This window comes from Aulonocara sp. 'chitande type north' Nkhata Bay, linkage group LG6, assembly GCF_057382095.1.
Source record: "Aulonocara sp. 'chitande type north' Nkhata Bay isolate Kocher_YH1m ecotype deep benthic linkage group LG6, A_spYH_male_GT1.1, whole genome shotgun sequence".
Taxonomy (NCBI): Eukaryota; Metazoa; Chordata; class Actinopteri; order Cichliformes; family Cichlidae; genus Aulonocara; species Aulonocara sp. 'chitande type north' Nkhata Bay.
The window spans coordinates 45174997-45188002 of record NC_141349.1 but is presented as its reverse complement, the minus strand read 5'-3'; the positions used below and the strand labels follow the sequence as shown (position 1 = coordinate 45188002).

At 41.6% G+C, this 13006-nt stretch overlaps 1 protein-coding gene across 2 annotated transcripts in view; it reads left to right on the top strand.

Moving 5' to 3' along the window:
* Window positions 1-2513: 2513 nt before the first annotated feature.
* Window positions 2514-13006, top strand: part of LOC147328721 (outer dynein arm-docking complex subunit 3-like) — a 33856-nt gene continuing 23363 nt past the window's right edge. Inside the window, exons 1-5 of one of the 2 annotated variants that reach the window (XM_086297324.1) lie at window positions 2514-2721; window positions 5304-5425; window positions 5679-5756; window positions 8898-9083; window positions 9213-9314. In XM_086297324.1, coding sequence (XP_086153450.1) covers window positions 2673-2721; window positions 5304-5425; window positions 5679-5756; window positions 8898-9083; window positions 9213-9314 — 537 coding nt within the window. In that variant the 5' untranslated portion in view covers window positions 2514-2672. The remainder of the gene's footprint in view (window positions 2722-5303; window positions 5426-5678; window positions 5757-8897; window positions 9084-9212; window positions 9315-13006) is intronic. The other variant, XM_086297325.1, reaches the window with a different exon arrangement.

The window sequence follows — 13006 nt, the reverse complement described above, 5'->3', positions numbered from 1 at the left end:
CAAACGATGATTTTAATGATCACACACGTGGGAGATGGACACCGTATGCAGACAGCCTCAGATCTCAAAATGGTGGAGCATTGCTCAAACTCTTATAGCCTCTGGTTCTCCCACCTTATCATAAAAGCCTAAACATTCACATGCTTTTCTCTCACACGGCGCCTAAGCTACGACCTTGGCTCCCCGTTTATCTGCTCCTGCTGAGATGGGGCAGAAAACTCCAGTATGCTCTGTTCTCTTCTAATCAGACAAATAAGGCGATGACTTTCTGCAAACAGTATTTCTTATAACTCAGCAGTATAATGCATCATAAAACAATATCATTCATCCACAATAAATCAGCAGTCTAATGTAATGCAAATCAGTTTAACGAATGCAATAGTTATCAGCTTCTTCTAATTCAGGAGAATAATGCAAACTAAAACTACATAATAATTCACAATCTTTAGTTAAGGGTATAACATGGCATAAAATAATATTATAATCTAACAATATGTAAAGCGCTTTGGGGTCCTTAGGGACTAGTAAAGCGCTATATAAATACAGGCCATTTACCATTTCAGAGAAGCTATAATTGTACTATGTCACACCCTGAAAACAGATTGAAAAGCAGGAGCAGGCCAAGTTAGCAGAGCAGGCTCAGCCAGAGGAGCAATCTTAGCAGAAGAGGGTTAGCTGGAGGAGCAAGCTGGATTAGCAGAGCAGGCCTGGCTGGAGATGCAGGCTCGGCCAAAAGAGAAGGCAAGCAGAGCAGGCCAGGTTTAGTTGATTGTAGTAAAAAAAGGTTCAGATAACTCCAGCTTACTAAGACCAATGTCTGAATCTGTGATATAATCACATTAAAACATACATGGCTTGGAGAGAAACTCATGCACACTCACTGACACTGCCATCTTGGGGCCAAACTGGCTGTCTCTAGGCAGGGGGTGGAGATAAGTGCAAAGGGAACAACAAAGAAACAAACAAAACAAAACAAATACATGCAGGGGCCCGGAGTGACAAAATGAATTAATTAAATACATCATTCGCAGATGCCAACAGATTAAACCCCTCTGACACCGCTGTTGATCAACAATTTGCAGTATCTCATTCTTTCCATGTTCTGTGCAATATTTTTGGCTCATGTGCAACATCTTTGGTATGAGCAATATTTTGGTCTCAGTGGAATTACCATCCCCACGCTAAATGATAGCCCCTCCACCCTTATTTATTTATTATATTATATTATATACCTGCCCTTGTTTACATCCGCATGATATTTCTGTTTCAATGTTTCTACGCATACACCATGATATAGTTCACTCACATATATGGGTGCATATATATTGCCGTTTATTTTTTTTCCCTCGTTGCATATTGTTTTCTTTTCTTTACTTGTGCGCCTTTGTGGTCCAGCTACCCAATTTTGCTGTGCAAGAAACCGCACAATGACAATAAAAGCTCTAAGTCTAAGTGTAAATAAACTGATTTACCAGGCCAGTAATGTTGTGGGGATGGAGCTGGACTCCCTTAGGGTGGTGTCTGACAGGCGAATGTTGTCCAAACTAAAGAGTGCTGGATAATACCTCCCACCCACTCCATGACGTGCTGGTCAGTCACAGGAGCACACTTAATCAGACTGAGATAACCAAAAAGCACCACTGAATGGCACAGGAAGTGGCCATCTCCCTGTACAACTCCTCCTCTAACACACTGTAAACACTACAATAGTTGCAGTCTTTTGCGCACACTCTTTACTACTCTGTAATTTTCTTTGTCAGTATTCTTGATATTTATTTATAATCACCTCTGTCCATTCTTGATATTTATAATTGAGTGATCTGTATATATTAGAGCTATTTCTCAGTATTCTGATTCTGATTAAATAATTAATGAAACATTTAATGAATTAATTAATGGCCAATTTAATTCATTCATTCAAGTCACTCCTGTCCCTCCATAATAACAGAGGCATGAATGTGTTTTTTGCACTGTTACACCCCGGCCTAGGCAACCGGCGTGCAACGTATGAAAATAGAAATAAGAAAAAAAACACACGAGAAAAAAACTAAAGCTCTCCACCAAAATCCCAAAACGAAGGTGTCTCAAACGAAAATATTAACAAACCCATTCACAGCTATTTACAACAGACTATTTATTTACAACAAAACACCAAACTATTTACAACACGGGGGAGATCGCGACCATGACCAACTGACACACAGGGCTTAAATACATAGAAGGAGCAATCAGGGAATGGACCACAGGAGGGAAACACAGCTGGGGCAAATTAGACCTGACGAGACAAGGAAACGTAAATTGAACACACTAAGATAACAACAGACCTTCAAAATAAAACAGGAAACACATGACAGTCACGCAAAAACAAAACACTGACAACACCGAAACGTAACAGCACGTTATCTCAGTTTGATCCCGTCTATGTAACGGATCTGGGCCCTACAGCTTTAAGCAGCTGCGCGCTCCCGCGGACGGCAATCACTTTCTGGCACAACACCTGAACTATCGCGAGACTCAGCGATCCTTACTGGATTGAATGGAGAATGACGCGACTATTCATTCAACGAGCCCTGGTTTGGCTTTAGGTGTACACGTTGCTAGGCAACACTGCGACCAACTCCAACAGAAACAAAGGCTTCGTTTTCCGCCACTGACTGAAGGAAGTCACAGCGATGGCAGCTGAACACATCACGGGGCTGAAGCGGAAAATCAGACTGCTCGGTAAGTTTGTTCGGCGGGTTTCAGCTCAGCTGGAGGCAGCCGGTGCACCTTAGCGGCTTGTTCCGCTCTTCGTGTTCCAGGTGTTGCATTTTCTGCAGTTAATCACAGATTTGAGCGATGAAAGAGCTCACGGATAAAGACGCTTGCTGTCTCCAGTTCGTGTCGATTACGACAAAGTTTCGACACTTGCGGCTGATCAGTGTCTTTAAATGAGCTGCAGAGAATGAATAAAACGACTTGTCTTCTAAAATTCTCAGTGCCCTAAACTGTGATTGATATTTTCAGCTGTAAAATAAATAATAGAATAGAATAGAATAATCCTTTAATTGTCCCACAAGGGGAAATTTGGTTGTAACAGCAGCCAAAAAGACAAATATACAAACAAACAGTACACAGGACAGAAACATACACAATTTTTCTTACATATTTACATTAAGGACAATGGTTACTATAAACAGAGAGTACTGTACAGTTATTAAATAAAATAAAATTTAAACAACAATGTTATTGTTTGTATAGTCTCCAAAACACCTGGGACTGATTACTGAAGATAATGATTTGTTTTACACATGAGCCATAGCTTGATTCTCGTGACAATCAGATCTGTATTATGGAGGTTCTACTTCCATCCTGAATGATCGCTACTCCTCATCTGAAATCCCCTCTAATGAATGTAAATCATACAGTCGCTGTGAGGTAAACACAAGCAACAGTGGTCTGTCTGTCTGAGGAAGGTGTACTTTAATTTTATATAAAACAGTGCAACCTTATTTTGGTTATATCGAGCAACAGCTGTGACCATCTGACAGGTACACTCAGGGTCCTGCTGAGTTCCATCTTTCTTTCATCAGAAGAAAAAAACGATGGCACAGAAAAGCACAGGTAGGCATCCAGCTAGAGCTGGGCGATAGAACGATAACGATATGTATCGCGATATAACTTTTACTCGATAGAGAAATTAAGCTATCGCGATAGACCTCGCCGCTCTTGTCCTCTTAAAAAAAAAAAAAAGGTCAGCCAATCCAAATTAAGTAGCGCAGAGCTGAACCAATCACAGCCGCAGCGTCACGTCGCGTGACTTGTTAGTACAGCACAAGTGCCAAGCCGCACGTGTGTTTGTTTGGGAAGCAGCCAGCGGGTAATGGAGCCAGCGCGTAATGGAGGAAATGAGTGTGCCGACTAGAAAAATCAACCGAGTGTGACCGAAGAGAAAACAGATGATGGTTCCAATGCCGGAGAGATTGTCGAACGGAAGAGCCATAGAAGTTCCGTAGTGTGAAGGTATTTCGACTATTTCAAGTCTGACAAAAAACAGAGTAGCGTGCACTGTAAATTGTGCCGAAAACAAGTCTGGAAATACAATAAACTGGTGCATGCGTCACACTGTGCGCCACGTTATTGTTTCGGTGAAATGAATTTCTACAATACTGTTACTGTTAATTCTACTCTCTGCAGTGTTTAAATGCTTACATATACACACAGTTACTGTCCCTCCACACATACGACTCTGTTCTGCTTCTATGCCCCAGCTTTGTTTACTTTTTCCCACCGAGGCTTCTAGACTTCTGATTGGCCAACATTTCTGCACGGTTAGGAATCTAGCGCCACCTGCTGCTTTGGCATGTTCATAGCAGCGTTTTCCTTCATTTCTGCCTTTATGTGTGGACGGGATTATTTTTTAAAACGGAAAATCTCTGTTTTCAAAAATACCCGTGTACGTGTGGACGTAGCCTCAGTCTCTGACTGGAAGCGCTAATTCGTCATTCGGCTTTTGTCAGACTAAAGTAACTGTTAAAACTGTTTGAAAAGCTCAGCTATACAACAAGGAGAGATTGAGAATTTCCTTTTAGTTCTCAGTTTATTTGATATTGACAAAAGTTAGTCAGTTTTGTCTGTTCTTCTGTAAAACAAACTAAGATTTATTTTTAGAATTAATATTTTGTTTCTAAGTGGAATTGACAATTTAGTCTGTTTCGTTTGTTCTATTTTGAAACTTAAACGCTTTAGCGGCTGCCTTTTGTGTAGTTTGCAATATTTGCCTTTATTTATCTGAAAAAGTCTCATGTTCCTTAAGTACATCTACCCTGTTGAACTTATTATGGGAAATAAATATTTAAATAAAAACAAGCTGCTGATTATTTCACATTTTACTTGTGAGCAACAGCACATTTAAATCTTACAAATTCTTACAAGTTATTTGGCTTATATCGTGATAGATATCGTTATCGCCTGAAATGAAAAAAACATATCGTGATATGAAAAAATCTCATATCGCCCAGCTCTACATCCAGCTTGAGGATATTTCATTTTAACTTTATGAAGCATTTTACAATCAGCATGATTTACGCAGTTATCTCACACAGCTCTTTCATTACTCACATCTGTGATAAACTGCAGAAAGTGCAACACCTAGAACACAAAGAGTCGAGACGAAGCAGCTTAGTGAAAAACAGCAAACTGCCATTTAGGTTCTTAAATGAACTTTAACACTTATAATTGACTTAGAGCCGATAAATTCAGCAGGTGACTGTGGGTCACCTGTTTCTCTGTATTATTGTGGTGGTGATGAAACGTGTCCATAGAGGTGGAGAGAAAAGCGTGCTATGACAGACATGAAGCTGCCATCATGAAGAACCAGGAGCTGATCCATCAGCTGAGGGAGGACAACAGGAGGCTGCACAGGAAGCTGGCGGGAGCTCATGCTGTAAGATGGTCACAACACAAGCTAAAGATGTTTGAATGCTGATCTGAACTTTATTTAATTTAAAATAAAGAAGATAATAGTGCAGTCACACACAGACTGAGAAACCTGGCCTACCTAGCTGGAAGCCATTTATGGTCCTTATGAAGCTGGAGACAACAATCCTCCTTCTTTTCCTCTTTTTTAACCACGTTTATCTCACGCAAAAAATGTGTTTTAGAATTCATTTTTGGTGACACTGGTGTCTGCCTCTTAGCGTGATGAGCAGGTGATCAGAGCGGCCTTTCAAAACAGAGCAAGGGAGAGGGAATCCTACCGCAACAAGTCTGTGAAGGTGAGAGGAAGCCTGTGCACGCACCCTGAACTCCGATTTTACTTGAAATGCAGTACTGTGAAGAAATAAGTCCGCCAGTGACTGAGCAGCAATAAGCTGCAGCATTGTTTTTCTGACTTTATCAATCTGTCACATCACTGTGGGGCAATTTTGGTCCACTCTTCTTGACAGCACTAATTCAGATTCGACTTCATTAATCCCCAAAAGAGCTTTTTGCTTGCAGCTTACACATAACACACAGTCTTTAAACCAGCTTTGATGCACAGTAAAGCTGAGATCAAGAAAAATAACATAAGGATGAAATAAATAAATAGAATAACAAGGAGAAATGTATAAGAATAAACATTCAAATTCAAATTTTATTTGTCACGTACACAGTCATACACAGTACGATATGTAGTGAAATGCTTGGACAACTGCTCGTGACCTAAAGAAAACAAAAAAGGAAAAGGCTATGAATAAGATAGGAAATAAATATGAAAAATTTAAAAGGGTAAATTTAACTAGGAAGGAATAAAATATAAATTAAGGTTAAAAATGAAATAACTGTACAACACAAATTAGAATGAAGGGTAAATTTAACTGGGAAGAATAAGATAAAGATAAATATATAAATTAAAGTTGAAAATAAAATAACTGTACAACAAAATACACAATATAGAACTATATAAGAATGTATGAGAAATATAAATAAATATATACACAATAACAGCAGCTGTACAAGTATTAACTGGAAATGAAGAAATATTTTCACAGAAATTCACAGAAATATTCATCATCTGTCAGCAGTAAGTAATCTAAGAGCTGAGAAACGAGGATTTTAGGTTTCTGAATTTTAATGAAGGACTTTAAGTTTAGTTTATTCTACACTGGGCCGGGTCCAAGGTCACGGCGACCAACTTATTAACAACACTGCCGAGCGAGTTTCTATCCTTGATACATACTGAGCCAGCAGATAAAAGAAAATCTTCAAAGACTTTCAGTAAATGAACAATAAAAATGCCATAAAACGTCCCCACTAACACATTCTCTGTTGATCCTGTTTTATGATGGAGATATTTGACAAAGGCTGTGCCGAGATATTTATAAGACTGCACTATTTCACAAATAACACTGGCTTTATACTCGGGGTTACGCGTCTGAAATCAATGATCATTTCTTTTGTTTTTGACACACATTTAGCTCCAGATAGTTATCATCACACTACTTCACAAATTCAGGCGAAACAGGGCCGTGGACAGACTCAGAGGACAGTGATATCAGGCAATTATAAATCTGTCCTCAGAAGAAGTCCTGCAGCTGTCGGCATACATAATAACGAGAACACATCCCTGAGGGGAACCAGAGCATGACACAGTCCTGCCGGACATTTGTTAACGAGGACTTGTCGACTCGTCAGTAGGAAGTTTAAAGTCAGCATCAGGAGCTGTTCTGGGAGTTTGGAACGTGAGGCTGCGTCTTATTAAAAGCAGAGAGGTCAGCAAACAGAAGTCTAACGTGAGGACTGGATTTTTTGAGGTGCTCTTAGACAGACTTTAATATAAAGGGTTTAGCATCATCAAAGCATTCACTCTGCTGATGAACAAATTACGAAGGATCAAGTTTACCATTAATGGGGGATCAAATAACACTTTAAAGATCTTTTCCAAGGTTTTAATTACCAGAGTCATGTAAGCGCAACGTGAAATCATTTGAAGTTTTAGTTGTAGGGATAGGTACTGCGGTTTGCACCATTCATTTCTGCACACCTCTCTGAGCTCTGCAGCACCTTGATTCTTTGGTTTTCCAGTCGTTCTATTGGAAATGGTGCTCATGCCGATCAAACTGGGTCATCAACATTATCGCGTTGATGACCCAGTTTGGTCCGAGCTTTAGCTGTGGGACAGATGGCCTCACACTGACTCTGGAATACTTGGGTATGTAGAGGTGTCCACGGTCCACTCAGTGACTCGTAGGTCCCTAAATCATCAGTCCTCCACGGCCCTTAACCTTTAACATGCTCACTAAGGTGTGCAGACTATCTGCTAAAGCTGTTTTGGGTTTGTCACGTCCAGCTGCGTGGCACACAAGATTTGGACCCAAATGCAGGACAGGAAAGGAAATAAACTCAAAATACAAAACAAAGGCTGGCCAGGAATAAGGGTCCAAAACTAAAGAGCCAACAGTTAGAAGACATGCAACCATGAGAGAGGACACAACAAAGAACTGAGACAAACTGAAGGAACAAATAGGCATGCCAGGGAGGGCAGCTAAACCTAAGTGAGAAAACAAGACAAGGAATGTAAAACTAAATACAGAGCACAAAAGACAAAAAACCCAACAAGGTAAAACAAGTAACAGATCTCAGGAAATAAACAGACTTGACACAGAGAGTGCAGGAGGCAGGAAAACAAACTCAGGGAATTACAAAGGACAGAATCAGGGCTGAGAATAAAAGAGAAAATGAGCTAGAATACCAAACTGAAAAAGGCAAGAAAAAAAGAGCAAACTAACCTTCCTGTCGTGATCGGGTCAAATCGCCCCGATTTACGACTTAAAACACTCATAAATATTGTGTTTTACATGTGATTGCCTCCAGGCCTTATGACATCCTCCACACTATGCACTTGAACATGTAAACGTGATGAGCACTTCTTTCAGTGAATTTTGAGTGTTTTAATCAACCTTGAATCTGTGGAGTTCCCGGTAAAAAGTGACCACCATAGGAATTTCACCTGAATTTTGGTGAAAAATGTTTGTTATTCTAATTTAAGAGCTGATAAAACAGACTGGGAGGGGGTGCACAAAACTGGAGTGCTAAGCAGAAAGTCACACAGGTGAAAATCCAAACCAAAGGCTAACAAACTGAAGATATCTAACAATGACAGCAATAATAAGCAAAAAACTACAAAAGGAAAAAGACTGACTGAGAAAAAGGATCATGAAGGGCTTTTGCAGTTTCTCTGAGCTTGTTGTGAGTTCACTGGAACGTCCTCTTCTGTGAAGATTGTGTTAACATACCTGAATTCTGTAGACCTGCTCACACCGATGATGATCAATCAATTAAGGGTGTTCTTAGTTCTTCACAGGACTGCACACTAAATCTGTTGTCATGGTCCGCATGCATGACTGCACTGCATTCCTCCTCTGCATGTCTCACAGGAGATCATTGGAACACTAGACGACTGCGTGCTATCCAACAGGAAGCGTCTTAATGCCCTAAAACATGGCACTGAGATCTATGAGAGGCGCCGTGAAGAGCTGAAGATGGAGTACCGGAGAATGAAACCAGAGCACAGTGTAGCGCCCCCTGGTGTTCGCACTTTGAAAAAAGAGGAGAATGCCATGGTAGTTACCTCTCTGATTCAAAAACAAAAAAGTGTCATTGCCTCTGAGTTTCTTTTTATATGGTTCTCATTTGTTATAAGATGTGCAGGTCAAAGGTCACAATGAGCAATGATTCGTGTTTGTTTTCAGAACTTGCGGGTCCTGGAGAACAGTCTGGAAAAAAGCCAGTTTAAGTGCAAGGAGGCCGAGAACATCATGATTGACTACCTGAAATTAAAGAGTCACTTACAGGTCAGTCCAGCGTTCCTCGTAAAACGCAAGACTTTGTCGGCACCGTCTCCTGTAACGGTTTGTGTTATATACACTGAACAAAAATATAAACGCAACACTTTTGTTTTTGCTCCCATTCCCCATGGGATCGACGTAGAGACCTAAAATTCATTCCAGATACACAATATAACCATCCCTCCCAAACAGTGGTCACAAATCAGTCCAAATGTGTGGTAGTGGGCACATCTGCTATATTGAAATAATCCATCCCACCTCACAGGTGTGCCACATCAGGATGCTGATCTGACATCATGAGTAGTGCACAGGTGTACCTCAGACTGCCCACAACAAAAGGCCACCCTGGAATGTGCAGTTTTGTCTCACAGCAAAATGCCACAGATGCCACAAGCAATGAGGGAGCGTGCAATTGGCATGCTGACAGCAGGAATGTCAACCAGATCTGTCGCCCGTGCATTGAATGTTCATTTCTCAACCATAAGCCGTCTCCACAGGCGTTTCCGAGAATATGGCAGCACATCCAACCGGCCTCACAACCGCAGACCTCGTGTAACCACACCAGCCCAGGACCTCCACATCCAGCAGGTTCACCTCCAAGATCGTCTGAGACCAGCCACCCAGACAGCTGCTGGAACAATTGGTTTGCACAACCAAACAATTTCTGCACAAACTGTCAGAAACCGTCTCAGGGACGCTCAACTGCATGCCCGTCGTCCTCATCGGGGTCTTGACCTGACTCCAGCTCGTCGCCGTAACAGACTTGTGTGGGCAAATGGTCACATTCGATGGCGTCTGGCACGTTGGAGAGGTGTGCGCTTCACGGATGAATCATGGTTCACATTGTTCAGGGCAGATGGCAGCTGAGAATGTCCCAGTTCTTGCATGGCCAGCATACTCACCGGACATGTCACCCATTGAGCATGTTCGGGATGTGCTTGACCGGCGTATACGACAGCGTGTACCAGTTCCCACGAATATCCAACAACCTCGCACAGCCATTGAAGTGGAGTGGACCAACATTCCACAGGCCACAATTGACAATCTGATAGACTCCATGCGACGATGTGTTGCACTGCATGAGGCAAATGGTGGTCACACCAGATACTGACCGGTTCTGGGTCCCCAGACCCCCAATAGCGCAAAAAACTGCACATTCCAGGGTGGCCTTTTGTTGTGGGCAGTCTGAGGTACACCTGTGCACTACTCATGATGTCAGATCAGCATCCTGATGTGGCACACCTGTGAGGTGGGATGGATTATCTCAATATAGCAGATGTGCCCACTACCACACATTTGGACTGATTTGTGACCACTGTTTGGGAGGGATGGTTATATTGTGTATCTGGAATGAATTTTAGGTCTCTACGTCCATCCCATGGGGAATGGGAGCAAAAACAAAAGTGTTGCGTTTATATTTTTGTTCAGTGTACTTTTGAAACAGTCACTGCAAAGCTGGTCTCTGAAAATGGTTATTTTGGTCTTTGCTCTCAGCATTAATTCTGTTTTAGGCGTTAGCAGACACCTGCATAATACAATGATCAGCGTTGCTGCTTTATAAGGTTTAAATTAAGTTTAACATCCAGGCATCCATGAAAACAGGATTTATTACATTTAACGGAGTTAGACGTTAGCAGGAAGTTAGCTCGGTAGTTTCCACCTAAACATGATATAGCATGTTCTGACTGAGAGATTTCTAAAAAAAATTCAAACGTACAGCTCTGCTTGTTAAGTCAAAAGACATGACGTCGTGGTCTCACTCCAAGCGCTTTATTCGTTACTCCATGTTTTACTGCTCACACACAATAACAACAACTCACCGTGGGCCGTGATATAACAGAAAATAACAAGTTAACAATCTCCCTCTTTCTTTTTTTAAAAATAAAAATATAAACACCCCTTTTAAACATTTGTATACATATATGTGTGAGTAAACAAAACAAAAAAAAAACTTGTCAACTTTGTTGAACATCCAGGAAACTGTCAGGGTCCTGGGTCATTTTGACCCAGCGTTTTGTGTTTCCTTGAAGTTCATTTTTGTGCCTTGTGTTTATTCTGATTTTGTACTAGTTTAGGGTTCAACCTGAAGTTTGGTGTATATTCAGCCCTACCTGTGTCTGTCCTTGGTGCTCTGTTCATGTCCCCGTGTTGTGTTGTAAATCAGTCTGTGTGTTTCCTGCTTTACTTTGAAGGCTCGTGTTCTGGATTTCCTGTTCTATTCTGAAGGTCTGTGTCTTTTGTCATTGTGTTCAGCTTGTGTCCTCCAGTCATCATGTGTATCCAGATCAGCTGTTCTTCCCTCCTGTGTGCGATTACCCGATTACCGTGTGTGTGTGTGTGTGTGTGTGTGTGTGTGTGTGTGTGTGTGTGTGTGTGTATATAGTGGGTGTCGGTCTGTGTTCGTTGTCGGCTCATCTGCGTTCTATGGTGTTCCGTTCCTGTCTCTGCGTCTCTCTGCCCCACACCCCTTTTGTATGCTCTCAGGTTTGTCATTTAGTTCTCCTAGTTTAGGTTTCTTCAGTTGTTTTCTCATGATTCGTTGTCTGTTCTGCCACTGTCACCTGTAAATAAACCCTCACTCATATCATCAGTCGGCTGCCTGCATTTTGGGTCCTCCTTTTCCTCCAACACTACACGGCTCACCCTGCCAGCCGTGACAGAAACACTTCAATGTGCTTTGCTTTGCTTAAAGCATACTATCACTGCACACAATAAACAATAGTGCATTTTAATGCAAAGAAAACTTCACAGTATCCAGAGTCCTTCATCTCATGCTTTTAGAAGGGTTAAAGGTGAAACTCCCTTTTTTGTCAGACAATCAGCAAGTTGGGATTTGGAATCTGACCAACAAACCTGTCTGATTTTCTTGGCTTGTATGAGCTTTTTAATGCTACTCATTTCTAGCCTCAGTCTCTTCTCTGTAACCTGCTTAGCGGACTTGAGTGCATCAAACAAGGAATGATTGTCAGTCACACAGATCAAAGGAAGAGCGTTCAGACCAGTGTTACCAGTTGTAAGCTCTGAAAAAAGTGTTGCCAGGAATACCGCAGTGTCTATTCCATCTGACATGGCAAGAGTTTCTCCTGCCAGTGTACTTCTGACCACACGCCTGATTTTCTTAGGCTGCCAAAAGAGAGGACAAAACTTTCCTCCTTTACCCATAAGGACGATTAATGTCCCTCCTTGAGTACCACCATCAGGAAGGTTACCAAAAGAAGCGTCACTGAAAACAACCAGTGCCAAATCCTCACTGTTAGCCAAGCTCTGAAACTTAAGAGTCACTTTCTCTGCCTTAAGTTTACAGATAACTTTGTTCACTTCATGAATGGACTGCACAGTTGCACCTTTGATATTAGATCCAAGGCTGCATGTGTCAAACATCACATCTGGCCTCGTTTGTTTGGCAACCCACAAAATCTGTCCTATTTTTGACCTGAGTTGCTCCCGTTCTGTTTCACTTAAGGAAGCATCCCTCTGTACAGCCCATGCTGCTTGTAACTGAACCGGCTGTAGGTTATCAATGTAAAGTTGTTGATGTGCCTCTATTACATCATTAACTGTACAAATGTCCATACCCTCTTGAGCCTCTCTGTCCTTGCCCGGATGATGCGGAACCTTCTACCCGATTGCAGAAGTTGGAACAGTTTGTTTACAGGATGGGACGGGTGCTTCAATATCTGCGCTGCTCTTGTCCGGCA